We start from the raw sequence: 14,098 nt of genomic DNA, 5'->3' as shown, positions 1-14,098 counted from the left end.
GATCAACCACAAGTCGCCCGCCTTTGGCTCTGTGCGCCAGGCCGCGGGCTCCTCGGGAGGCCTTTGCTGAAAGGAAGCTCAGTGTGTGTAGGCTCCCGTGGTCCAGTGCTGATTCTCAGATGTCTGTCTGTTTATCTTTCTAAACCAGTGCTTAGAAAGAGCCATGAAGTTCGCCTTCGAGGAGTTCCACCTCTGGTACCAGTTTGCTCTGTCGCTGATGGCTGCTGGAAAGGTGAGTTGCCCTGTGCGCCCAGCCCCGTGTCGATGCTGCCACTGACGCCGAGGGCTGAGGAGCTCCATTTCAGTTTGTCCTGTGGTCCTTTCATAAGGGCAATCAACTCGAATAATTTGGAGGCCAAGATGGAGGGATATAGCACTGAAAAGAAAAATTCTGAAGTGTTTGCCTTTTTCTAGCTCTTGTCACTTATGTGAAAGGTTCATGGCTTAAACTAAGGCTCGTTCTGACCCTTGCTCTCCTTTGAGAGTGTAAGTGTACTTCTGGAAGGGGTCTTGGTTAACTTTAGTAATGTGTGTGTGTGCCATCAAGGCTGTGTGATTCTGCACTGGGTGGCTGATCCACAGCACAGGGCCCCAGGGCAGGTCCCCTAGTGCCTTAGTTTGCTCTTCAGTAAAATGGAGCAATAATAGTATCTGCTTTGTAGAATAATTATCAGGCAAATGAGCCCAAGTGCAGAAGAGCTTATGGTGGTAGCCCCACTATGTGCATGCTTAATAAAGGAAGTAGCCATTGCTTTTCTTGTTAATTTGTGCAGTTTAGTGAATTTGACACTTAGTGAATTGTTAAGTTTGAGGTATAAAATTCTCTGGGCCAAGTGGACTCAGCAATTTAATATGGTATGGTTTAAATTGGATGGTTAGTATTTACCATAACATAGATTTCCACTGTCTACTACTTTCCTGTTTTTACAGGGGCGATAGTAGGGTGAGGCTCAGGAGCATTCCCACTTGTCTTTAGCCACAGTTTACTCCCAGCCACGCAGCAGGCCCAGCTCTGGTTATCTTTGTACCCGGGACCCACTGGGTTAGAAAACTTCAATAAGAGGGAGCCCAACCAAAATTCTCTGAAGGCATTATTAGTATTTGGTCCCATCCAAAATTTTGAGTTTCACAGAAGTCATCTCCCCTCATAAGTCTGCTCGGGCCGTGAAGGTGCTGAAAGAGTGTATCCGCCTGAAGCCCGACGATGCCACCATCCCGCTGCTCGCCGCCAAGCTTTGCATGGGCTCCCTGCACTGGGTGAGTAGGGCCGCCCACTCCACGGCAGGAGACTCAGGACAGACACCACCTTTTCCACGCCAAGGCACAGGGAGAAACTGATAGCAATTCACAGGGACACCAGGATGAGGCCCTTTAGTGCTCCAGGCCTGGGCCCCTGACCTCCGCGGGCCCTGCCCACACACCCCAAAGACAGAGAGGAATAGGATATTCGGGGATACTTCACATTTTCTTTTTTGTGGAAATATGATTCAGAAGTAGCAGGGATGCGGTAGTTTGGAATCCATGCCCAGGTACATCTTACTGTACACAAGCACCCCAGGACTGTGAGAAGTATGCCCCTGAATTATTCACCCTTAGCTCAGCCTGGGGATCCCTGAGAAGCAGCGTCACCCTCTGCCTCATTCCTCTTCCTTCACCTTTGCTTTCTTCAAATATTTTGTTGAGATTTGCATTTGGCAATAGTCTGATTTGTTATAGTTTTAGTAGCTCAAAATGTATTGCTACAGTAGAAAATAGAAAACAGACTAATTGCTGAGATGTGGTATAGATAACTGTTACATAAATGTAGTTTCATCTTTTCTAACTTCATATCAAGGTCAGTGGTAAGCAGGTGCTGGGGAGTCAGGCTGCCGGCTAACTTTGACTCTGTTCCTCCACCATGGTCCTTGCTGCCTGGCTCTTCCCGGGTGTTCCCCAGCAGGAGGGAGGAAGCCTTATGAAGAAAGTGACCACTTTTCTTCATTTTGCTTGAGAAAATGGAGAAAAAAGAAAGCATGCTCTCACCTGAAGCAGCTGTAGCATGGCACGGGGTGGTCATGTAGATTCTGGCAGTTCAGAGGCTGCAGGTGGAGGAGCAGTGTGGGCAGGGGGTGAGCAGAGGAGTGGACCAACCCTGGGGCGTGGAGCATGCCAGCCTCCAGCAGTGATTCTGCTGCCCTCCGGATTCTAGCTGAAGCTCTAATTATTACTGTAACATATACATCTCTAAACACCTCAGATAAACCCCTTTTTAAAAAGTAGGAGTTACAAATCTCATCTGTATATTTTTTCTTACTTTCTTGTTAAATTTTTCAAACACCACAGTAGCTTGACCACAGTAGTCAAGAGTATAATGAACTCCATGAACCATCACCAGCTTCAATAATAATCAACATTTGCCACACTTTCAAAGGAACAGATCCTATTATTCTTGCCTCTAATGAATTGTGCCAGAGGTCTTTGCATGTGGTTTACAGGTGCACATTTCTCCTTGGAATCTGCTGGAGAGACATCCATGTGTTGTGTTCTGTCAAAAAAAAGATAAGAGTTTTGACAATTTTAATAGTTTGTGGCAAAAAATATCCGAGCCTAAGTAGGTTCTTTATATCGTAGGAAAAAAAAAAAAAAAAGGTAAAGACCCAAACACAAAACATTCCAAGAACGTTATTCTTTACAAATATGTTTAATTGAACTTCTGAACACCTAACACGACCTCATTACAAGACCCATCCATAAAAAATAAAGATGAAAAAGATATAACCCTGCCAAATATGAAACTGACTTTGGAAAAGAAGGAAAATAAGCAAAGAAGGAAAATGAAGGGAAAAAAAGGGGCTGGATAGGAGAGTTAAGGGCTCTTAGAGGCTCTAAGGAGGAAGCAGAATCACCAGAGTGGAACTGGAAGATTCAGGAGCTATTTTCAAAATGACTCATCAGAATTCCATTTTGGGCAGCAAGTGCTTATGGGAACTCATGTTAGAAATTCTGCAGGTTGTTGTTGTTGTTGTTGTTTTTCACTTGTCTCATTTTTCAGTTAGAAGAGGCTGAGAAGTTTGCCAAAACAGTCGTTGATGTGGGAGAGAAAACGTCAGAGTTCAAGGCCAAAGGCTACTTGGCTCTGGGGCTCACGTACAGTCTGCAGGCCACTGACGGTGAGAAGTTCCTCCTGTGGAGCCTGGGTCTGCTCTGCAGGACCCCATGGTCGCCTTCTGTCTGGGGAGGGTGCAGAAGTGGGGTCATTCTGACATAGCTGTGGGGACCCTAGTGCTCTGTCCTCTGCTGGTGTCACCACAGGCTCCTCGCTGATGGATGCAGAGCATCCGCTGTGAGGTGAAGAGATGATTCCCGTACCTGGCCTTATACTTGCTTCAGCCCCAGCCCATGACCTGGGCCATTCCCTAGTGAAAGGGTGTTGGCTCTTAGGTGCAGGGTGGTAGAAGAGTTCAGGGGCAGACACTGCCAGGAAGCATCCCTTGACTGAGCAGGAGCTCTCCACTCACACATTTTAATTCATGGCTATGCACACATGCAGTGCAACACTCACCAAATAACGATGGCTCTTTGAGGCATTGATTTTATACGGTTTAGATATGCTTAAAGTTTTGGTGGATGGACTTCTGGCTATTTTTTTCATTTTATTTTATTTATTTATTTTTGGTACTGGGGATTGAATCCAGGGGAACTTAATCATTGAGTCACATCCCTAGTCCTTTTTATTTTTTATTTAGAGACAGGGTCTCACTAAGTTACTTAGGGCCTTACTCAGTTGCTGAGGCTGGTTTTGAACTCATGATCTTTCTGCCTCAGCCTCCCGAGCTGCTGGGATTATAGGCATGCGCTACTGCACCTGGCCTAATTGTGTTTTATATATTAATGAAGTTTTCAATGATATGTTTATGGAATGTGTCATTCTGGTGATGGGTTTGGTATTGTCAATTTACAAATTATCCCCGATTCTTTCCTCTGCCCTAAAATATTGACCCTGGGGAAGTTTCGCATATCAATTACTTTTCAAAATTGGATCTGGGGCTAATTTTCCATGTACACATGATCCATTGACCATACTCAGCACATTACCTCATAGATAGTAGACTTGCAGGGAGGAGTAAGTTTCAAGCCACAGCTTTACCATGTGAATTCTCAGTTGAGATTCTACCCTAATTAGCCCTGAAGCTTTGGGAGTCACTGGACCCTGCTGGACCTCCTCTTGCCTTCATGTTCAGTGGGTCGATCCAAGGTTCTCTCCAGCTCCATTGCTGTTGTTCTAAGTCTGTGAGGGCCACAGCCACACCCAGCCCTCTGTCAAGTCAGACTGGGAGCTCCCTCCCTCGCGTAGCTACAGTTCCCCCCACAGAGGTGGTACTTCTCTCCTTGGCAGGCAGGCTTTGGGGAGCCATTTCTCATGCACTCTTCATAGCAGAAGTGTCAGCTTACAGCTGGGGGGCCTCCCACACCCTGGAGCTGATATGCCAGCATGCTGGGTTGGCGCTCCGTCCCCTTTTCCCACATCGAGGTTTCACGCTGGCCATATCCTGGTGTGAAGCTGGCCTTTCATGGCATCATGCTCGTGCTCGTGGCCCTGGATCCCAGCTTCTCAGTGCCAGAGGATCTCTGAGGGCCCTCTGATCCACTGGGCTTGAATCCCATCCACACCATTCCAGTAGAACCAGCGTTTACCGCCTGGCTGCATGCCCACCCTTGGGATGAGCAGTGTGCTCCTTCCAGAGTTCCCTGCTGGTCTTTAGAAAATGTCCTCCATATACAATTGCTATCAAGAATGACCATCCAGTACACACCATCCCTTGGCATTGTCTACAGTGTCGTCCTCTGAGCACGAATGCCTCAAGAGTGGGACTGGCCTTCATGTCCCAGTAGGGCCCGCCATATTAGGCACTCAGGAATTGTTGCTTTGAATCCAGGTGAATGTGTCATTCTGGTGATGGGTTTGGTATTGTCAAAAACTCCCTGATCTCCATGCCACTGACTAATTGAACCCTTTTCTTAGCTTCTTTGCGAGGGATGCAGGAGGTCCTACAGAGAAAGGCGCTTCTTGCATTTCAGAGGTGAGTGGGAGTTCATCTTTTTGCTCAGTTTACATAATGACTCCAAAGTATGATAAGTATAAAAAGAAAGGTATTTATAAAGATTATGTAAACAGTGCTTTACCCCCAAGGAGCCTTCCGTCTGGAGCAGCGAACATGCAGCATCAAAACTCGCCGCATGGCTTGCTGCCATGTCCCTCTGCATTGTGGCCATTTATCCTGATGAAGGGAGCTCAGCTTGAAAAAGAGACACTTTGTTTAGGGAGATGGCTCCTTTATTAGAGACTTTTGTCATATCTAGAAAGGGGATCATTCTTTTCTGGATTTTTTTGTTACATATTAAGATATGAGGTTTTTATATTAAGAAATGAAAAGGCTAGGTTTTAGAGAGTCCCTGGAATACTGTGTTGGGAGTCAGCCCAGCGAGCCCCGGGCCCCACCCCTATTTGTCCCCTCACTTTGCGGGTGTGGACTCAGTGAGTGTCACGGTGCTCTTTTACATCCCTTACACACCCACAGGGCAGACAGGACAGCAGTAATGCCCCTGCAGCCAGCAGCTGAGGCATGGGCTTTGGAGGAGTCGCCAGTCCCAACGACGGAGGTCGAGTAGACCAAGGTCTCCTAGCTCCGGCCCAGGTTTTCTAACACCTACTGTACCACACTGCCCCAATCTTACTCTCATTAGATATAATAAATCACTAAAATGAAATTATTGCCTGAAAATTGTGGCCTCATGACATAAAATTTAGAAGCGAAATAGATTCTGTCACCTTAGATATATATCTGAGTTTCATTTAATTCCTTGTAATTGTATTAGAAGCTTAGTTATGTATTTGAAAATGTCACAAGCCCCTCTCGTACCAGCCACCCTGTTGGGTCTCCCCTGAGGGAGGCCTTACCTCCAGCTGTTGTGGCGTCCACATGCTGTTTTTCACCAAGTCCTTGTTACTCGGCTTTTCGGTTAGTCTGAAGCACTTCCATCTCACTCCTTCCTGTTTCCTGGCAGGACTGTTGCTAGCTTCCTCGTTTGCCAGTCCCAAGCTGGTTCATGACAAAAAGTACCAGTTAACATCTGCAGACACACCTCCTGTCTCTGCTCAGGTTTTGTTGGTGTTCTTCAGCACAGAGCGTGGAAAGCATTTCCATTTCAAACGATTTCAGGTTTTAAATTCTGCAGCCCCAGTTTGTAGAGCCCACACCCGGCTGCCTCAGAAGAGAGGGGCCACTGCATCTGCTTCACTCTTCTTAAATCAGCACATCTTACTGCTTCTCCAAAAACAGCCTCAGTGGTGGTCTGCCTGGAGCTGCCAGGGCGACTCCGAGTTATGTAACAGCTGCTCCATTGGCCTGAATTCTTTTATGTTCCTTCAAAGGGATTTTAAAATATTAGTTCATATGGGAATAAAGAGTAATAAAATCCCAGTAACATAACTGACTATATTGCAGAAGCCTAACCTAAATTACAATTTGTGGGAAATATAAAATGTTTTCCAAAGGAGTAAATTTGAGGGGAGTTCTTGAACACATTAAATGAATTGTAAACTTTTTTTAAAAAATAGTTTTTAAATTGTTGAGAACTTTATTTTATTCATTTATTTATACACAGTGCTGAGAATCAAATCCATACATGCTAGACATAGAGCTCTACCACTAAGCCACAATCTCACCATTTTTTTAGTTGTTGATGGACCTTTATTTTATTAATTTATTTATATGCAGTTGAGAGTTGAATCTAGTGCCTCACACATGTGAGGCAAGTGCTCTACCACTGAGCCACAACCCCAGCCCCATATTACTTCTTCAATGTAAATAGATAATTTAAACCCATGTGTACGATACTTTTTCTACCATATATTTACGTATTCTCCCTCACAGTTCTGTTAATATTATTATTTTGTGTTTTTCATTTAAAAAGAAAATGGGATTCATAAAGGGGCAGGGTTACAGATTCAGCAGGTGAAAAAATAAGTCTTAATTATGACTAGAGCTACAATTCAGAAAGTTTTGCTATCCAGGGGATTCAAGGACTTGGTGATTCTTGAAGACATTCGGGTGGTGTGGCATCAAGTGTCCTGTTTGCATACTCGTGAGCTTGACACAAGCACAGTGACGAAAACAGAATTGTTTGCAGGGTGATAAGTTGCCACTTCATGGCCTCTCATGTCCTGCTGAGAAAAGCAGTCCTGAACACAGCCGAGAGCCTGCTGGGGTGCCTTGAACCACACATGCAGAAAGCAAGAGCTGCTCCTGAGGAAGGGCATGTTGTCATTTGTGTTTCTCAGCGTGGCGTGAGGTACACACCCTCACTTTGTTCCCCTCTCCCTCCTAGCGTGAGTTCAGCATGGTCTGCTCTGTGTGTGTGTGTGTGTGTGTGTGTAGGGTGACCAGCCATCTTGATTTGTTGGGAACTAAGCCATTTCTCAGAATGTGGGATTTTCAGTGCTCAAGCCCTGGAGTCCTGGGTAAACCTGTGTATGTAACTAGTGGAAGATACCTCAGCAATAGATATGACCAGGTGTGCCCATTTTTGTTAACTTAGTACACTAATCCCATGTCCCTGGAATGAGGACTGAAGGGGACTTGAGAGGCAGCAGGGCGATTGTATACAGATAGACCTCGGGACCAGGGTCGTCCTTTCCACACCTGGTTTACTTCTTCAGCTGGGTGTTCTTGGGCAAGATACTTCATAGTAGATACTTCATAAATTGAAGTTGTTATTATTTCAAAGTATGTGCCTTATGGATCAGGGTCAAAATTGATTTGCCTTCTCTGTATTTTTGGCTCAGTTCCGAGGATGTTGGAGCTGGGATCTAGGAGAGCACTGGGTGGACCCTGGGGCCTGCTAGAATCTAGCTGGGCAGTCTGGGCAGCCCAACAGCAGCCCAGCAGGCCTCTCTCTGGTGGAGCAGGCTTGATAGCTCCTCAAGGAAAGGCACTTGAATGATTCATTTCCAGGCTCCCCAGAGGGTGGCGTAGGCCTGGCACCACAGTTGCATGTCCAGTGTGAATGGATGGGTAGGCAGTTGGATGGACAGATGGGTGGATGGATGGCAGCCTCTTCCTTGTGGAAGAGAAACTGATTGAATGAGTGTGGAGGTGCTTCGTGGGGATGTTTGTAGTTCTCTGGATTTCTCTTGGCAACCTGGTGTGGGAAGGGGCTGGTAGGGTGTTTTGGATCACATGCAGAGGGCAGCAGGCTGGCACCTGCGTTTTGGTGGCCTCTGTTGGGAGGGCTTTGCCCAGAAAGTTCAGCTGCTGAAGCTGTTCTGAACTGAAGCAAGGTTTTAGAGTCAGCCTGTGCACTTCTTCTTGCTTTGTTTGGCATTCTCCTGTTTCCTTTCCTCTTTAGTAGGCTAAAATAGTCAGTTTAATTCATTATCAAAATTTTCAAAATAAGGTATTTAGGATGCGTGTGCTGCCTCTTTAGCAATCTGGCAGTTAGGTGTTCATTATCAGCGAGGTCAGGGATTCTCCAGGTGTTGTGTTAATGCACCTCAGAAGTGCCAAGGTCGCCAGCACTCCTGCTTCTTCCTTTCCTGCTGGGGCCTTCGACCAGAGCTCTCTTATCCAGGCTCACTCACCAGACCACTGATGGCCTTTCACTCAGTCTTGTGTAGGGGCGACAGTGATTCAGCTTCATTTGAGAAGATAGTGAGCTGTACCAGGAAAATTATAGCTCTCAGAGATTCTTTTTGAGGACTGTTAGAAACCTGGCTTTATTAGTTTGAAAGATGAGATAAAATAAATAACTCCAAATAATGCAGTCTCTTCCTAATCGATTTTGTAATCCTTTTCCCTGAATAATTGGGAGAGGCAGAAGCCATGACATTCCAGTCTCATAAACCAACAACAACAAAAAAAATCTTTTGCACAGAAATACATGGAAAACCAATACTGGTGAAATAATAAAACCAGAGCACAGGAGCAGCCTCTGGTATAAGTCATCCCAAAAGTAACAGGCAGGTTCTTGGCCTGGGCCTCCTCAGCTCAGGTGAGGCATCGGGAGGCCACATCCAGGGACCCCCGGCTGCTAGGGACAACCAAAATGGAAGTTTGCCTCACTTTTAAGATGAATAAAAGGACAGACACCAGTCTTGCACAAGCCTCTGCATTTGCCCAAACAGTGCCCAAAACTAGTGGACTAGCGTGTTTTCTAACCAGGCTCATGTAGGAGTCATTTTACTCCACCCCCCTCCCCACCTCCACAGATGCAGTTAATTTAAAAGTCTTGTTTTTATAGAACACCATCCTTGGCTGGTTTACCACAGTTGAATCCTTAATGACTTGGTTTTTTTGTTTTATCTTGATTTTGCTTTCTGCGGTAGAAGATTCTCCTTTAATCACAGAATGTAGGCAGAACAGCGTGATGGTTTGTTTGCTATCTGGGTCCCACCTTTTGTAATTAGTCTGTTCCAAGGTCTCTTCTAAGGAAACTAAAAGTTTGTTTTTCTCTTCTCGCCGGACTGTTGAGTGTTGTACATGGTCCCATTTTGAGTTGTTCTTGGTGAAATACATTTGACTTCCATGTAAAAGCAAAAGACTTTTGTGGTCAGTCAGGCGGCTAGCACAGCCTCCTCACATCCAGCATCAAAGGCCAGTTAGTGAAGCCAGGCCCGCGCCCACCCCGCAGCCTTCCATAGCAGTTACGTGAACACAGTTAGTAAACTGCATGAAATTAGTAGGAGCTGCAAAAGACTGAATGGGTGTCTTTGCTCCATCTGGTTCATGAAAAACGAAAACCTCATTTTGTAAGCAAAGCTGGGTCTTTGATTTTCATATGATTTCTCTGAAATTCAGAAATTTGGATGAAGGGCGTTAAGGCCAAGCCAAACTTAACCAAAGCAGCCATCGCCTTCCCAAGTGCACACATGGCTTTTCTGTGACCCAGCCTCTGGGCCTCTCCTGCCCAGCCTGAAGGAAGCGTCTGTGGGGGAGGCCAGACCTAGGGCCTGTGGATTCTCCACTCGCGGTCCCTCTGCAAGGCCTGGAGCACTGGCTGCCTTTTAGACACTAGACAAGAGGCAGAAACGTGCTCCTTGTCATTCCTCTACACCACGGTCAGAGGGAAACGCTTTGCGTTGGTTAAGGGACAGGGAGGAGAACGTCATCACAGAAACTACCTCCGTGGCGGTGGCATGATGATGAGGTGTAGAGGAACTTGCTTCTTTGATCGGAAGTAAAGTGGCCTCTCCCAGTGTACTAATGGCCATGAATGCTCTTTCAGGGCCCACAGCCTGTCACCTACTGATCACCAAGCAGCTTTCTACCTGGCTCTGCAGCTTGCCATCTCCAGACAGGTCAGTCTCCGTGATGTTCCCTAACCCTGGCGACGCTTCTAGTCTGCACAGTTCCCTCGGCTCCACAGCTTGAGGTGGCAGGTGACCTTCCCTCATTCTCTTGAGGCTGACTTGGAGCCAGGGGCTCCTCCCAGAGGACACTGACTCCTCCCAGAGGAGACTCTGGAGTTTTGGTCAGTGTGAGCATGAGCCGTGAAAACACAGGTGTTCCAGGGTCTACTTTTGGAGATTGAATTTACAAATCTGTTGGGTTTTACAAATCTGGCAGGTTCTTGACCTGGGCCTCAGTTGACAACATGGGGTGCAGAACATGGCATTTACGCTGGTCCCTGCAATCATCAAAGAGCCTTTGTCCCTTGCTAGGGTAGCAGAGCCCAGTGCTGGGCTGCATGGCAGGAATTCAGTCACTGGATGGGGCTGGTTGTCATGAGGGCATCCTTCATTGACAGGAAGATGCCAGCAGATACAAAGATACCAGGTCCATTAGAATGCACAGAAGACATGTGCAGTTGCACCCCGTGGCTACTTGTAGCAGGAGATGCAGCAGTGTTTTCCGTGCTAGAGGGCAAACCTTGCTGGCCTTCACTCTTCCCAAGGCTGTGAGTGCTACCCTGGTGTCCCCTCCCAGCTGTTCTGGAAACTAGCCACATGCCTGCCTACCCACCAGGTGCAAGACACTGGTGGTGACCCCAGCACATTCCAGAGTGCTGCCTGGGAGGGTGAATCAAAGGTCAGCTCCCCAGACATGCCGTTCTCGGGAAGGCCGGGCTGAAGCGTGTGTCTCACTTCCCCATTGCCTGGGAGTGATGTGGAGAAGTGACTCCCATTGGCCATCCGGGGATGGAGGAAACCAAGACACCCCCTCTGTAAAGGTCCTCTCCCCTGGCAAGGTGTGGCTCACAGCTGAATTGATCAGGAACTACTGCTGGGACAGATGTGAGCCGAGCACTGACTTGGTCTCTTCTTCACCAAGAGCTTCCCTCCCTTCCTCTGCAAAGCCTCTAGCAGCCTGCCCTCCCTCCTCTTGCACGGCTGTCTTTTTCATTATTAGTCTTTCCCATTGAGCTTGAGATGCCAGGAGGGCAGGAGCCCAGGTCTGTCATCATCATTGCTTTTGGGGCTGGCTGATGGCCTGGCACTTGGCAGGCCATCACTGCCTGATAAGTGATCAGCACCCACTGTGACGCGCCAAACAAAGGAGCCAGCCTTAAATTCCCTCAGGTCAGCCGGCCTGATTTTTGAACTCAGTTTGTCCCTATTGCGCTGGTCATCCCTACAAATCGACACTATGAGTACAGCCTGCCTTCTGCCCCTTCCCATGGCACCACGTTGAGTGTTGTTCCCATGGTGGGTTGTCATGCAGGGAGTGGATAGCAGATGGAGGCCAAGAGTACGGCCACACATGGTACCCAAACCCCATAGCTCTCAGGGAGTGTTTCCTTGCTGACCAGGGACACTGAGGTCGTGAGCCTCCTGCCTTCGAAGCCAATACCATTTGGCCAGGGGGAGAGCATGGAGAGGAATCAGAAGATCTAGAGTCATCTCATCTCACTCAACAGCTGGGTGACGTGCTCAAGTCCTTTCACCTCTGGACTTCAGTTCCTCCCTGTACATGAAGGATGGCGCCAGCTGATCTCCCTTCCATCTTGGCCGCCATGATGCTGGTTTCCAAAGCAGAAAGCATTTATCATCTCCGTCCACACAGAGTGGAGGCTCGAGGAAGAAAAGGAATAGGTTCAGAAAGCAGAAGCCATGGTTTCTAGTGAAGGGCTAGGTTCCTAGGGCTTAGGGGGAAGTGGGGGAGCTGGATGGATCTGAGTGGAGGCCCCATCCGGTGCTGGATTCCAGGTGGGAAGGAGTCCATGGGGTGGCTGCAAAAGAATACTTCTGTCCCCAGCTCTGTTTTGAAATCCAGCTTCAGATTCTCATTCCCCCTAGTCCCTGTTCTGCCTGCCCAGACTCTGGGGTATTCAGGTATCCACCATGTTTACACGGTGCCAGCCCAGTGCTTGAGTGGTTGTGAAGAACATCTTGGACAGCTGTTGCATTTAAAGGTTAAGGTTGTATCTTGTCCCACCTGAATTTGGGTACATCTGCTTTGTATGTGGCATTGCAATTTGTTTCTTGCATCCGGTTATTTTGGGTTATAGTTTGGAAAGGTGTGGGGTTTTGTTTTGTTTTGTTTTTCTCATATTTCCTTGATGGCAAATGGAGATCTGGACATCTGATCATTTGGAAAGTTTTGTTAAATTTTTATGACAAATATTAAGTACTTCAATGTCATAAATACTATAAAAAATGAGAATAATTCAGCCGCAGCAGTTTAATTCCACTAAAACCCCCTGGCAGTTTGTCCGTGTTTCCATTTACAGTGGAATCATCTTGGACATAATCAAAAGTAGATCCATTTTCTGGGGGAGAAAAAAACAAGAAACGCTTATTTAGGGAGAAATAGAGATTTGGTATGGTGTTGGTATAGAAAAGCAGGACTCTTGCTTCCCTTCACAGCCCATCCCACTCCCTCCGTCTATTTTCCTGTTCGTGGTTTGTATCCAGGGCCTGCCAGGAAGACTTAGCTTAAAGTGCAAACATGGCACAGTGAGACACAGGTCCTGACATTTAGAGCCAGATATTGCACGATGACCTCTTTCTTGTGTGACTGCATGTGTGTTAAAAAATTCTTTTTGGTTATGTTTTAAACCAGATACCAGAGGCTCTAGGGTACGTCCGCCAAGCTCTTCAACTTCAAGGCGATGATGCCAACTCCCTGCACCTCCTAGCCCTCTTACTGTCAGCACAAAAGCATTACCACGACGCGCTCAACATCATTGACATGGCCCTGAGTGAATACCCCGAAAATTTTATGTAAGTGATGACGGGTTTTGATTTTCCCTTCCTCAGAGGTTACTAAATGGACTCCTTCCCCCTCCTCCTTCCAGTTTGTCCAGTGAGCTCCTCATGGACATCCTGGGAGTAAATAATATAAATCTCCTTTACTCTTTTTTTTAAATTTTTTAAATTCTAATTTGTCATGTATGACAACAGAATGCATTACAATTCATATTACACACCTAGAGAAATCTCCTTTATTTATTTATTTTTCCTAATAATGAAAAACAATCTTAGTCCGCTAGGTCGTTCTAATGTGGCGTGTGGTCATCCCTGTTTAGGTGAACTACTTCAGCCATTCTGTCCCCACGTGTACTCTTGGAGCATACAGGATGATTTTATATGGATTGTAGATAGATGAATATTTTAATAATTATACATTTTTAGGTTTTCATTAAAAATATATTGTGTATCAAAGCATGATTTCATGAAAATTATTGCTTAGGGGGAGACTAAAAATGTTTAGCCGTTTAAAGAAAAGTATTAAGAAAATACAATGCACTTGGATGTGGTGAAATGTCTGTTGAACTCTAGTGACTGGAATTTGGCCAGCTTTGCTTTGTGGCTAGCTTGTCTTGTTTCACCAGGGGCTGCCAGGAGCTCTGGCTGGTTATGCTACTGCAGCAACTTTGATTAAGATCTCTTACCTCCTTGAGCCTTAGTTTTATTCTCTAGGAACTGGAATAACTTAAAAAAGTCAATCAACATTTGTATACATTCTAAGAATTGTAACCTGTCATATGCTTGAATTGCCCATTTACTTCACATCTCTTTTCTGAATCACATTTTTAATGAGCTCATGAATCTGGAATTCATGGAATCCATACAGTGGGGTCGGCCTTGTGGAGAACATTGCCTTTGGGCTACTGGGTT

The 14,098-nt window shown here is 46.4% G+C and overlaps 1 protein-coding gene across 10 annotated transcripts in view; it reads left to right on the top strand.

Moving 5' to 3' along the window:
* Ttc7b (tetratricopeptide repeat domain 7B) overlaps positions 1 to 14,098 on the top strand; it is a 213,979-nt gene that overhangs the window by 117,411 nt on the left and 82,470 nt on the right. For all 10 annotated transcript variants that reach the window (XM_048799179.1, XM_048799178.1, XM_048799184.1 and 7 more), the window contains 6 exons: positions 149 to 232; positions 1,153 to 1,257; positions 3,032 to 3,149; positions 5,003 to 5,060; positions 10,264 to 10,336; positions 13,041 to 13,201. In XM_048799179.1, coding sequence (XP_048655136.1) covers positions 149 to 232; positions 1,153 to 1,257; positions 3,032 to 3,149; positions 5,003 to 5,060; positions 10,264 to 10,336; positions 13,041 to 13,201 — 599 coding nt within the window. The remainder of the gene's footprint in view (positions 1 to 148; positions 233 to 1,152; positions 1,258 to 3,031; positions 3,150 to 5,002; positions 5,061 to 10,263; positions 10,337 to 13,040; positions 13,202 to 14,098) is intronic.

The sequence above is a fragment of the Marmota marmota genome, unplaced genomic scaffold (genome assembly GCF_001458135.2).
Source record: "Marmota marmota marmota unplaced genomic scaffold, marMar, whole genome shotgun sequence".
NCBI lineage: Eukaryota > Metazoa > Chordata > Mammalia > Rodentia > Sciuridae > Marmota > Marmota marmota.
The sequence above is the reverse complement of the archived record's forward strand: the minus strand, read 5'-3'. Positions and strand labels throughout refer to the sequence as shown.